The 13,723-nt window shown below is 59.8% G+C and overlaps 1 protein-coding gene across 1 annotated transcript; it reads left to right on the forward strand.

Moving 5' to 3' along the window:
* Positions 1-646: 646 nt before the first annotated feature.
* Positions 647-4,413, forward strand: LOC309602172 (docking protein 2-like). Its single transcript, XM_082335559.1, has 5 exons — positions 647-799; positions 2,065-2,361; positions 2,473-2,581; positions 2,993-3,174; positions 3,246-4,413. The coding sequence occupies exons 1-5, from the start codon at positions 737-739 to the stop codon at positions 4,146-4,148; spliced, it is 1,554 nt and encodes a 517-aa protein (XP_082191685.1). The 5' UTR covers positions 647-736; the 3' UTR covers positions 4,149-4,413.
* Positions 4,414-13,723: the final 9,310 nt, after the last annotated feature.

Consider the following 13,723-nt stretch of genomic DNA (forward strand, 5'->3'; position numbering starts at 1 on the left):
AGCTTGAGGTGCCCACGGGTGCCCACCGCTGTCGGGTGCCCATGCACCGAGGGCTGCGGTGCTCTGGATCGCCCCACAGCTGCACCCCGCAGAGCTCCACCAGCCCAGCTCCCCATCCAGCCCCTGCCATCTCCGTCCCCGTCCGTGTTCCTGTCCCTGTCCCGGTTCCTGTCCCCATCCCACAGGTCTGGGCACCAAACAACGCCCCGGCGCTGCTCACAGCCTCAAACCTCTTCCTCCCTCCTCCGTGTCATGCTGTTGCCTTCCCCAGCTCACCCCCTCACCCCCTTCCCAGCTGCATCGTGGCCAGTTTCGGGGCCGGGGGCTGCGCCGCCCTTACTGGGAGCACTGGTTTGGGCTGGAATAGTGGGCGATGCCTGGGAGCAGACAGACCAGCAGAGCTGGGGGGTCATTACCCCAACAGGGAAGCCCTCGGAGCTGCCTCTAGACCCATTTCACAGAGAAGGAAACTGAGGCACAGCCGTGGCAGGGCTGCCGGGCGCCGGCTGCCCTTTATGGTAAGTTCACAGGCGCAGGAAGCCAGAGCCCACGCCGCGTGAGTATAGGAAACAGAAGAGCCCGACCGCACGTCACATGCTGAGACGGCACGACCCATCGCGACGGCAGCGCTGCGGCGGGGCAGGAGCACGCAGCCGGGACAGGACCCTCCCGGAGCTGCGGGGCAGGGGGGGACGGCGGCGGAGGGGCAGCGCAGGAAGATGCTGGTGGCTGGAGGATGGAGGAGGCAGTGGTGAAGCAGGGCGTGCTCTACCTCCAGCTGCAGCAGACCTTCGGGAAGGTGAGGAGGTGGCGGGGGACTGCTTCGTCCCCAGGGAAGACCCATGGGGGACTCGGCTGGGGTGGATGTGGGGGTACAGGGGGGTTGCATCCGAAGCGAATGGGATACTCCCACCTGTTGGCTCCCCAATCATCCATCGGCTCTCCGCCAGCACGTCGGGCTGATGGGGATGGGCAGGGGGATGGAAGGCGCTGGGGACACATTGCAAAGAGACCCCCCCCCAACAGGCCCCCCCCGGCAGAGGCTCTGCAAAGCAGGCCAGAGCCACGGCACAAACGGATGCAACCCCCGGAGCCTCGTTGCTTCAGTGGCTGATAATGGCTGGGGTTTAGCAACAGCTCCCGCCGACACCGCTCTTGTGCAAGAAGGGGAAGGAGCGGCCTGGGCGTCTCCAGCTCCGAGCCTGGGCAAGAGGCAGAGCTGAGCCTTGCTCCCCACAGCCACCCTCCGCAGGGGCTCAAAATGCCGCGGGCAGGGTGGGTGCAAGGCAGAGCATGGCAGGCAGGGCAGCAGGCAGGGCGGCAGGCAGGGCAGCAGGCAGGGCATCGCCTTCCTGCAGCAAGGCAGCTGCTGCCATGCACAGTGCCTGCGATGGCAGAGGGTGAGGCAGAGGCCATCCCCACGGCGGGTCCCAGAAATGCAACCCGACAAAAGCATGCTGTGTTTCGGCAAAGCCTGCCGGGCCCGGCAGGTCCCCGGTGCAGGGAGCCGCCGCGGAGGATGCTCTGATTTCGGTGCAAGACTTCCTCTCCCACCGCTTCCCCTCCGCCACCGCCACAGCCAGTGCCTCCCACGCAGGATATGCCGTGAATTGCTGCCTTCTTGGAGGGCGAGTCGGGAATCGCTTCGAAAGTTGGTGGTTTTGGTGAAGATGGAGGGAATGAGGAGCTGAAAGTCCTTGGGCAGCGCGGGGCCGTCGGCACGGCTTTGGGGTGCTGCAGGGTGGGGGAGGCGTGGGATGGATCCCGGTGCTGGGTGACGCTGCGGTGCTGCCGGTGTCTTTCCCGGCTGGAAAAGACAGGCTGCCAGCTATGCTGTGTGTCAGGGATCCTTTTTTTATCCTTTATCAGTTTACCTCACCCTCCGCTTTGGCCAGCCCTCCTGGGCGAGGGTGTGAGTCCCTGCCTGGACCCTGGAGGGGTTCACTCCAATGTCCTGCCCTGGGATCATGCATGATCCCAAAGGGATAAAAACCCCTGGAAGGGTGAAAGCGGAGCTGGCCAATGCTGGATTTTCACTCCCCTCACTCCTTCTCCCCACGGCAGAAATGGAAGAAGTTCTGGGGCGTCTTGTACCGGGAAAGCTCCTGCTCCACCGCCCGCCTGGAGCTCTTCGAGGGCTCGGCGCCGCCGGCCGCCGAGAAGCTGCGGAAAGGCGAGGGCAGCAAGCGGCTGGTCAAGCTGAGCGACTGCGTGCATGTGGTGGAGGCGAGCGGTGATGCTGGCTGCCCCAAGGAGACGGTCCCCTTCCTGCTGGAGACCACTGACAAGCGGTACCTCCTGGCCACTGATGGCACCGAGGTGGCCAGCTGGATCCAGAAGCTGTGCGAGCTGGCTTTCCCGGTATGCACTGGACAGGGATAACTGGGGGAATCCCGGGGGTTTGCTGCAACGGGGGAGGCTGGGGGGATGCTGTACTCTGCCCTCGCTCACCCGCTGCTCTTTCCCGGGCAGAGGAGCAGGGAGGAGCAGGCAGCAGGCAAGGATGGCCAGCAGAGCTCACTGGGCACCGACAGCGGGTTCTCCATGGAGGAAAACTCCCTCTACAGCTCCCGGGGCAAAGGTAGGCACCAGGAGGTGGGGAAGGTGCAGTGGAGCTGGGTTTGCTTGCACCGGAGGCAGCGCACATCCCACAGCATCTCATCAGCCCCCTTCCTGAGGCACCTTGGCCCGTTTTGCGCCAGGGAGCAGCCCCCGCCTCGGCTACGTGCAGGCTGCATGGTGGAAAGTCTCCTCCCGAAATAGCCTCTTCCTGCTCTGCGGTTTGGCAGGGCTGGGTTTCGCTGCGCTATCAGGCTGCTCCCGCGCAGCCGGAGCCCTCGAGCCCTTATCAGCCGGACGCCACTTCCCCGCCGCCCCGGCTGCGGGGAGTCATGAGCCCCACGGCAACTCTCTGTGGTGGGAGACGCAACTCTGCTCTTGCAGCAAGCTCTGCTCCTTGCATGTGTCAAATACCACCCTTCTCCGTCCCCAGGTGGCTTGGAGCAGGCGTTCGAGGTGACGGTGAGGGCCACCGAGTCCTCTGAGCGCTGCCGGCTCTGGGGCCGCTGCATCCTGCGAGCTGGCGAGGAGGTGCTGGAGCTGCGGGATTTCCAGACCTTGGAGATCCTCTACAGCTGGCCCTACCGCTTCCTGCGGCGCTTTGGGCGGGATAAGGTAGGTGGGATCTGGGAAGGGTGGGCTGGTGGTGGGCTGTGGCACGGGGACCTGATCCTGTCCCTCCCCAGGTGACCTTCTCCTTCGAGGCCGGCCGGCGCTGCACATCTGGAGAAGGCAACTTTGAGTTTGAGACCAGGCAAGGCAACGAGATCTTCCAGGCGATTGAGTCGGCCATCAACATGCATCGGGGTCGGGGGGCTGAGGAGCCATGGCGGGGTGGCCCCGGGGACGATGCCTCCCGGCCGCTCGGCCACACCAAGATGTCCAGCTGGGCACAGGGGCATGAGGAGACCGGTGGCACCAAGTGCCTCTCGCTGGAGCCCACCTGGGAGGGGAAGGTGCCAAAAGCCAAGCCCGTGATGGCCCCCAGCAGCTCCCCCGGGACCGGGGAGCCATCGGGTGCCTTCCTGCCCTCCCGTGGTGCCGAGTGCCCCTACACCAAGCCCTGCAACTCCCTCCACCGCAGAAAACCCCCGGTGCTGGAGAAGGGCTGGAGGCAGGATGCTCCGGCCAAGGCAGCCGTCGAATCCGAGTACGCCGTCCCCTTCGACACCATTGCCAAGGCCTTCGTGACTCACAAGTTCAGCAGCTTGGCCCATTGCCCCAAGAATTTCCCCGACCCCTTCTACGACAGCATCGGGGAGGCAGGGGGGCAAACGGGCAAGCAGCCCCTGCCGTGCCCCACCGCCACCAAGCCCGACCACATCTACGACGAGCCCGAGGGTCTGTCCACCTACATCGTCTACGATGAGCCCGAGGAGGTGAAGGGAGAGGCGTGGAGGCTGCAGGCGGCCCCGGAGGAGCCCGCCGGGCACGAGTACCCCTACAACCCGCAGCGGGACGACTACGCGGTGCCCAAGAGACCCGTCCCTCTCCGGCAGCCCTTCCTGCTGCAGGGCAAGGAGTGGCTGGGGGATACCGAGTATGACAATGTGGGCCTCAAGTTTGCAAAGAAGAGGAACCTGCAGTGAGCGGGATGGGGAAGGAGAGGAGGACACCCCACCCCATCCCGCGGCTGGCAGCCCCCCCCAGCCCGCCATCCCCCCATCCTGACAGAGCTGAGACCCCCCCCAGCTCAGCGCACCCATGGCTGAAGGGGGTGAAACGCTCCCCTCCGCCCGGGCATCCCTCCGGAGCGGCGGGGCACATCTGGCCAGCTGCGGAGCCGGCAGCCGGGATGCGCCCGCTGGAGGGCAGTGTGCGCCCGCCGGACGGGCAGGGCAGGCAGCGGCCGGGCAGGGGTCCCCCCCGCAGCCCCTCCGCTGCTCCGCTCCGGCCTTTCCAGCACCCCCGGCTCGCACCCCGCAGCCTCGGGGGTTCCTGCGGACAGAACCCCAAGCCCCCCCGCTCCTCGCCCAGTCAAATCTTGGGAACCCCAGCTCTACGTGCTGCGGACCCCCATGCACATCCCTAGGGATGCGCGGCCCACACCGCGAGATGCAGCCGGATGATGCCCGGCCCCGGGATGCTCAGCACGTGCTTGTTGGTGATGCACACTCCAGGGATGCACATCCCACACCACGAGATGCAGCCGGACGATGCCCGGCCCCGGGATGCTCAGCACGTGCTTGTTGGTGATGCACACCCCCAGGGATGCACATCCCACACCACGAGATGCAGCTGGACAATGCATGGCCCCGGGATGCTCAGCACGTGCTGGTTGGTGATGCACACCCCCAGGGATGCACATCCTACACCACAAGATGCAGCCGGACAATGCCCGGCCCCGGGATGCTCAGCACGTGCTTGTTGGTGATGCACACTCCAGGGATGCACATCCCACACCACGAGATGCAGCTGGATGATGCCTGGCTGCGGGATGCTCAGCCCATGCTGGTTGGTGATGCACACCCCCAGGGATGCACATCCCACACCACGAGATGCAGCTGGATGATGCCTGGCTGCGGGATGCTCAGCCCATGCTGGTTGGTGATGCACACCCCCAGGGATGCACATCCCACACTGCGAGATGCAGCCAAACGATGCATGGCCTGGGATGCTCAGCCCATGCTACAGGGGCTGGCTGGCGATGCACTGCCCTGGGGCTGCACACCCCACACCTCAAAGGCCACCAGGCGATGCACAGCTTGCCCAGCAAACACACCCCGCCTGCAGATTTCTTTTTGCCCGCTCAGCCTTGCTGGGACGGCACCGCAGCCACACGCAGCCTCCAGCCCCAGCAGCCAGCGTCGCGGCCGGGGCTGGGTGCCGTGCCTGCCTGGAGGTCACGGCACATCCTTGCTCAGCAAGAACAGTGGCATAAATTTCTACTATCTCAGCCACGTTTTTATTTTTAATTTTTCTTTTTTATAAAACCATTTTCCCGCTCCTCTGAATTATAGATGAAAAACTCAGCTTTATTGTCATGGTGATTTTTGTGGCTGGCTCTTCTCCTCCCAGTACAGTGAGACCAGTACATGGCCTGAGACAGCCTGACTTGCTCTGGGTCAGCCTGCTCCTCTTCCTCCTCCCGGCCACCTCCAGCCCTGCACAGCCCCTGCTAGGGGACATCCAGCCCTTGCCAGGGGACATCCAGCCCCTCGTCCGGGCACGGTGAGAGGCACTGGCCCCAGTTCCCCATCTGTTAATGGTCCCCCAGCACACAACGGTCTCCCAGGGCTGCCCCAGGCTCCATCGGTGCCCATCATCCCGGACGGGCCATCTCCGGGGCACACCGGCTCCATCACCACCACGGAGGGACCTCAGGAACCGCTGCCGGTCCCCCACCACCCCGGCAGGTCTGCCACTGAAGGCAAAGAAAAGGCATGAATTATTTATAATCTCTTTCAATCAAATAAATGCTTAGGTGCTTGAGTTAATTTCCTGGATCCTGAAAATCCAAAGTGCAGACTTTTAATAAGGCAAATTAAGTGCTTTATATGTTACACTGATTAAAGCTCCGTATCAATCTATCTATCACATGTTGAATTGAAGGGGCCGGGAAACAAACAGGTCCCCGGCAGCCGTGCTCCCCTTGTGCAGGCTCCGCTGCCTGCCCTGGCCGGGCTCACGCAGGGCACAGGGCTGCTCCCTGCGCAGAAACACCTCAAACTGGTAAAAAAAAAAATAAAACCCAAGTCTCTAGCAGTTTTTTCCAGTGAGCGAATGTCGGATGAAGGAAGAGCGTGGAGCATGGGAGAACTTGCCGTGCCCTGGGAGCTGCTGGCTGGCACGGGCAGAGGTTTAGGAGGCAGCAGGGTGCATTGAGGGATGGGGGATGCTCCTTGGCCCGTGGCTCCCCGTCCGTTCCCGGGTCTGTTCTGACAGCAGCGAGGGATCATCCCCATCCACAACCGGGCTGGTTCCCATCTCCGGACCCTGGACAACCCAGGCACGGCCAGGAGCATCCAGCAGCACCGCCGGCTTGGTTAGGTGGAGCGATGGGGACTCCTGATGGCACAATGCCATTCACCAGGAATCAATTACTTAAGCGTGTGCTATTATTAATTAGTGCTCATTATGGTGGTTATTTATTATTAATCAGTGTTAACACAGTCCTCTCTCCTCGCCGTCCTCCAGCCCGGCTCCCTGCTGCAATCCCCGCTCCTTCCAGCCGCCTCCACCACTATTTTTCTTCATTAACCAAAGAAATGGAAACACCTTCCGGACTTCACTTAAAGATCCTATGGGTCTAACGAGATTTGCACCGTGCCAGTCAGGCTAACGAGGGAGTCACTGCGAATGGCACTAATCAAATTTCACAGAGGCAGCAGCACGGGCCGGGTGAAGCGCTGGGGGTTTTGCTGCCAGAATAAATTGCTCACAGCTTTCCCTGCCTGCCCCGTCTGCGTGGACAGGGTTTTAGGGTGGAAAAGGGAACGTGTCCTGGAATATCAAGTCCAGGTAAGGAGGATGCAAAGGCTGGAAAAGCCCTCGGCGGAGCTGGGAGAGGGGCTGGGCTGAGAAAACAAAATCGATGGCAGAGAGGGGAGGAAGAGATTACAGCGCAAAGCCCCAGACAAATGGAGAGCGCTTTAATCAGATTAGGGAGTTATTGTCATTATTGTATTATGCTGATTATAAATCATTTAGGAGCACAGCTAATCAAAACAGAGATTTGTTCAGAGCTTTAAGGGTCACTACCTCCAGCAAACACCCCTACCCCTCTTCCCCGCCGCCCTCTGGGAGAGGAGGCAGGGCTGCATCCCGGGGCGAGGGGCACGGACCAGGGATGCAGCCGGCGGGGAGACAGCAGGGAGGATCCCCTGGCAAGGCTGGAGGGGCAGAGCAAGGAAAGAGGGGTACGGGCATCTCCGGGATGGAGAGGATGGGGAAATAAGGAGGGAGCGAGCTCATTGAGCCATCGGGGTGGGGATGCTGCCCATGGCCAGGAGACGATGCACCGGAGGCCAGGCATACCAGGACCCCATTTCCCCCCCTGCTCTGCGCACCTTGTCAAGGCAGCTCCTTTTTTCATTACTGTCTCCTCGGATTAGAGATGTGCTCGTTTTGCAGCGCGCTTGCCGCTCGGCGGCCGAATCCCAGGCGCCACGGTGCAGCTGCAAACTGCATTAGTGTCTCGCCAAGGAGGCCCTAATACTATTAGGAGGGAGGCATTATAGGTGCTAAATGACAAGCCCCTAATCAGCCCCGGGATTTATGTCAATCACGTTCCCTGCACAGGGCGGAGCAGGGCCCTTCATTCAGAAAAATTGCCTAATTGGGAGGGTCTGGATTCTCTTCGCCTGTCTTGTTTCTGGAGCTCTGGGGATCCCGGCTGCCTCCTCGGGATGGGGAATAAATGAAGCTGATGACAAGGTGCAGGATGAGGAGCGGGGAGGTGGTGACTGTGGCCACGGGTTGGAGCTACAGCCAACTCCTAACTCTATCCAGCCTGCTTTTTCTTTCCTTTTCAGTGGCTCGAGAAGTGCAGGACTAGTCATTGCTGGGATTTTGTAGGGATTGCATCAGTCCAGACTCTCCTGAGGACTGTACAGGAAAATAGATGGGGAAAAAGGAGGCTGTTTTTCCCTTCGCCCACCCCTGCATGGGTGCCCTGAAAGAGCTGGGCTGCCTTCCTGCCCTTGGCTTCGACAAAATTAATTGGCAATTGCCAGAAATCCATAAACCCCAGCCTTTCTTGGGGAAGGAAGCTGTAAAAGCCACGCGTCCGCAGCCGTATTTCCTTCACTCCACATTGATCCCGTGGCCTCTTGCTGGCCACGGCTCCGCTGCGGGGCGATGTGCTCGGTCCCCGCAGACCCACCCGCATCGATCCCGGGGACCTTGGCCAGCCCACACCCCCGTGCAGCCGGGATCATCACTGGCCCCCGGCTAGCGTTGGGTGCAAATTCCCAGGCTGGTGCCAGCCCGTAGAGGAGTCACTTGTCCTCCCTCTCCTTCCTACCCATCTGGCAATATTTATAATGATGCCTGCTGTGGGGGAAAAAAACCTCATAGCTGCAGCTGCAAGGGGCACATCACAGCATCGGCAGCACTGAAACGCCCCGGGGCAGGGCACTGAGGGGTGCCTGGCTGGAGGCAGGGTTTGGGGAGCATCCTTCTGCGGGATGGAGGGATGCAGGAAGGCACGGGTGGAGTCTCCCACCGGAATGTGCTGAGGCCAACGTGATGCCCCATGAGACTGGAGATGCTGATGCTCCAGGGAGAGCATGTATGCAAAGCCTGGACCAAAGGAACAGCTGAATTTGCTGCTTGGGCCTGGAGAAGACGAGGAGGGCTGGTGACCAAGGGTCTGGAAAGGCAATTGCTTTCTGGAAAGGCAATTCGCTGCTGGTCTTGGTCCAGGGGATCGCTGTTCTTATGGGATGGTGATCTCTGCAGTGCCAGTGGTCTTGCTGGGCTGTGGAGGGTAATGGGAACATGGGGAAGGGTTCCCACACCCCGCCATGAGCCCGAAATTCCCTCTGTGTCATTTTCCAGTGCCGAATATTTGACGAAGGCTAAAATACCAATAAACTGTATTACAGCAGCACTGCATGGAGCCCAGGAGAGCCTTTTAGCTCTTTGGATATTGCATGCTACTCCTACACTTTCATTATGGGAATCCCATTAAAGATATCTGCCGGACCCTAATGATGCTGAAGGGGGGGAATGTGGCCAGAGCCCCAGTTTCAGAGTCCTGCCGGCTGCTGCCGTGTCCCTGCCCGCTCACTCCCCTGCAGCCGCAGAGCCGTCGCGGGGCAGGTTGCATTTAAAAGCCTAAATTGAATCCAGAGATTTTTTTAAAAGCCCTCAGCTCCCATATGTCTCTACTGCAGCGGATGTGTTTAGTACGTTCCCTTTGCCTTAATACGCACTGTTTGAACAAAAATAACGCTCTGTATATTTTACAGAGCTCCTCCGCATGCAGATCTTGTCAGGACTGCCATATAAATATCCCTACCAGCCTCCCAACACCCACCTGCCCAGACTGATGCTTAAGCAAGAAAATGTAAAAATACACCCTCCGCACTAACCTGCTGCTGCTGGCAACTATTAAGCAGCAAGCGAGGCTGCTAAAACCTGCCCTTCCCCGGCCAGGTCGGTGCCCAGGAAGGGTCTGCTCCCTTTGTGGCTGTTGCACGGGTTTGCCAAGGGGACCCCGGCGTCCCCAAGCAGCCCCGGTGCTTGTGTCTTACCATCACCGTGGCATGGGACACGTGTAGCGCGTTATTAAAAGCCATTACCCGTCCGGTGTCACGCTGTCCCCTGCAGAACAGCCACCTTTCCCGGGGACTCATCTCATTAGAAAAGGAGCCAGGAAGCGGCTGAATTTCCACCCTGCTGCTCTCAGTTATCTCTGCGAAAGGGGAGCCAATTACCAGCAGCTGGTGAGAGCCTAAAATTATTATTAATTTCAAACAAAGCATATGCTTTGTGTTAACAATCCTCCGTGGTGTGGCAGAAGGGCCAATACCATCCAGATGGCTCGATGTGCAGCGGGAATGATTAATGCACGGCTCTGCCGCCTCGCCGGGAGGTGCACGGGGATGGAGGGCAGGGGCCGTGCCGCGGTGCCCGCCGTGCCCAGCACAGGGTGAGCCGGCAGCGGGAGCTCGGCACAGGGTCACCAGCAGCACCGATCGCCGCTTATAATCAAAGAAAACCCCTGTGCACTTGAGCTAACGTCCGCCCGGTGTCCCCGCGCGCAGGGCCAGGCAGCAGGGATGCTGGCAGCCCTGGAGAGCTGCGGGTCCAGCAGCAAGCTCCCCCAGAGATGATATACATATATTAAGGAAGTATAAATATACTAATCTAAGTGTATTATGGAAGGTTTAGCTCCGAGGCTGGTGAGAGACCTGCTGTCCCGACAGACGGAGGTGAAGCAGCTCCTGCTGCTCAGCCCCGTGGGATGCTAAAAGCTGGCGCTCTCCCTGCCCGGTCTCAGCTCCCCGCAAGCAGACTCCCTTGCTGGATTTATGTTGGAGTAGAAGATGAATCATTTTCCTTTCTATCCCAAGCCTGGCCTGCACGCGGAGACGGATGGGAAGGCATTTTTCAGCTCGGCTCGAGGGTTTGCAAAGGCCTGAGCCATCTGTGAGCACTTTGGCACCCAGGACTGCAGAGAGCGGGAGCACGTTAAGTGCTGCTTTGCTTCCTTAACTTGCCGTGGGAAATTACACTGATAAGTGTTAATGCAGAGTTCAGAGTAGCGTTTCCTCTTTGAAACACAGCAATTGCATCTGAAATAGCTGGTGTGAAAACAAAGAACGGTTTCTATTTTTACCCAGCAGCGGGAGCCAGTGCCATGGGTTGCCTTTGCATGGAGCTGCTGCTCGACTCTGCTGACCCTGGGTGGGTTCAGCCCAGCACCCTGCCCTGGAGAGCATGGACGGGAGCAGATATTCAAGGAAAAAAGGTCTTTTCGCAGCAATGGGGCCTCATTTGGATGCAAATCCTCCCCAAAGAGGTTTCTCTTTTGGGTCTGTCCAGCCTCAGCTTGCAGCGAGACCCTGGTCCTTGGGCAGAGCTGGTTTGCAAAGCTGTTCCCATGGGTCCCCCCGCATCACGCTTTACTCCACCTTTTGGCAAGATCAATAGATCAAAGTCCTTGGAGGGCTCCAGAGATCCCGCTGGATTAACACGATCCCACATCTGCCAGCACGGAGCATCTCCTGCCTGAAGAGGGATAACAAGAGATCACGCTCAGCCTCTCAGTCCCCTACCCAGGGGGGACCCAGCGAGCCTTTGCCCTGGCAGGAGGGTGCCAGCATCGCCGCCTCAGCCCCCAGGGACCCCAGGAATGGGGTGGAAGGAATGGCAGAGCTTCTTTAAATCCCCCAACTGGAATCGGGAGCGAAGAATCTCCAGGGGAGAGGGGTAAAAATAGCTGCTGCTCTGTGTCAGCAACAGGAGCGCGGGAGGTGGAGCAGCCGGGGGTTTTATCGAGGGCAGGCTGCAAACGCTCAGTTATAAATAGGAGTAATTACTTGAGTGGGGGCATGGCACTTAATGAGGGGTTGGGCTGACACCAGCACTGTGATTGCACGATGCTTCCCAGCACGGGGTGGAGGAGCGATTTGTACCATGGCCCGAAGCCTTATGGGAGCGAAGGAGCCCCGGGAAGGAGGGGGTGCCATCGCTGCGTGTCCCTGGGGACACGGCAGTGCCGGGGAGGGCAGGAGCATCGCGGGGAGGAAGGCTGCTTTGTGCCAGGGCGGAGGTGGTGGCTGGGGAAGGAGAAACGCTCACGTCTTAATTACACTCCCTGTCAACAGAGCCGATACCTGGTGACTGAGTAATTGTGTCCAGGAGCTGCGGGCAACAGTTAATTTTAATTAAAACCTGTGGCCATGGCTGCCTGAGTTTTCTGCATGGGCAATGGCTGGCAAGGGCTCTGCTAGGGAGGATCTTCACCTGACAAAAGCCAGCTCTTGTGTCCCCTATGCCCTTTGCACCCCTCCTGCACCTTCCCTGGGTTAGCCCCGGAGATGTGCAGGCAGGCTGCCTGCTGCTGCCTGCAGAGTGCCAAGACCTGGGGCTTTCCCCCTCTGGGGCTGCTCCAACAAGGAGAGTGAGGGATGGAGAGAGGAGGAAGGAGCAAGGACAGGAATAAAGCACCAGGAGGGAGAAGAGGGACTGGGAGGAGGCAACATGTGGGGCTGGTGCCTATAGGGAGGACAGGCAAGTGGGGCGGATCTGTGGGGCAGGATGGGGCAGCCCCGGCTGCCTCCTGCCCCTCACCCTGGCATTGTGCCGGCGAAGCGGTTCTGCCTCAGTGCATAACGGGAATGACCTGCCTTTGTTGCAGTCACATAAAATATACATTTGAGTGATAATGGGGCGAGAAGCAACTGAGCACAATCTCGAAGAAATATTGGTGCATTAAAAGATAGCAGAAGCTGCTGCAGCTGGGTAAGAGATGGCAGCGGCGGAGGCCTTTCCCCGGCAGCGGGTTCCCCTGCCCTCCATCCCCATCCCTGCCCTCCGGAGTGGGATCCTGGGAGGCAGCGGGAATGCTCGGAGCGAGCAGGGGGTGAGGGGTGTGCGACTCTGCTCCTTGCCCTGTTGCAGAGTTGGGCTAAGCATGGGAAAAAATTCATTGCACCAAATTTCCAAGGCTTGGAGTCCCAAGATCCCTGAGTCCAGGCCTCCTTAGCCCTTGGTGGGGCACAGAAAGAGAAGGCACGGGGCAGGATCAGCCTGGCGCAGGCAGAGATGATGGCAGCTCCCATTCCTGCTGACCCAGCCGGGGAGTTTGATTCATGGCCCCATCGATACGGTGTATTTATGCATAAGGAGGTAATAATGGAGACGAAGCAAAGCTGTCCTCTCCGCCAGCGCTCAGCGGGATTTATGGAGTGCAGCCGGCTCGCCTGACCTTTCGGGCTGTCCCCCCGCATCCCGCAGGGCTCGGCGCTCACCTCTCCCCATCCCGGCACCCAGCTGGGCCCGGGAAGGTGCCACCCAGGGCAGATCCCCATACCCAGTGCCATGGGGAGATGGAGGAGCCCAGCAGTGCAGGTAGGGCAGCGCCAGCTTTGTCTTTGCTGAACAGCAGCAGATCTGCTCAGGAGAGAGCCAGCCTAATAAGAAGTCGGTCTGTGCAACAGCCTGAAGAGTAATTGAGTTAAAAAGTCAATCACTGAGTCACAGATCCACTTTTCCACAAGTTCTGCACTCACGAGCACCCCAGACTCCCTTCTGCTTCGAATTAGCCTGGCTCTCCTGGCCCTGCTGCCAATATAATCTGTTTTCTCAGCTGCTCGCTGAGACCACATCTTCATCCCATCCCCTAAACGCACACCCGGCTGCAGCCCCCGATCGATTTGTAGGACCCGATCCTCCCATGGACCTGCCCTGCTCTGGCTGCTACCAGCACACAGAGCTGCTGCCCCTTCGCCTCTCTCCCCCAGCAGCATCACACTAAGGGAAAATGTGAAATACCACGGCTGAGGCTTTGAATAACCCATGGGCAGAGCTCCTCTTGCTCCATGGGGATAAGGAGCGCCCAGGAAAGGGAGTGGAGTTACCCAGTTGTGCCATGTTGTCCCATTTACACCTGGGCTCTTCTGCCCCATGCAGAGCTGCTGCCTCCTGCCCCGAAACCCTCGTCCTCAGGCTCTGCAGCGGCAGGGAGCAGACGTTTGGCATCCAGAGGCTG

Source organism: Platalea leucorodia (genome assembly GCF_965183815.1).
Source record: "Platalea leucorodia genome assembly, chromosome: Z".
NCBI lineage: Eukaryota > Metazoa > Chordata > Aves > Pelecaniformes > Threskiornithidae > Platalea > Platalea leucorodia.

Coding starts and splice junctions, on each gene's coding strand:
- LOC309602172 (XM_082335559.1), top strand. CDS start 737: ATGGAGGAGGCAGTGGTGAAGCAGGGCGTGCTCTACCTCCAGCTGCAG. Junction 2,582..2,992: donor CTACAGCTCCCGGGGCAAAG/GTAGGCACCAGG, acceptor CTCCGTCCCCAG/GTGGCTTGGAGCAGGCGTTC. Junction 3,175..3,245: donor GGCGCTTTGGGCGGGATAAG/GTAGGTGGGATC, acceptor GTCCCTCCCCAG/GTGACCTTCTCCTTCGAGGC.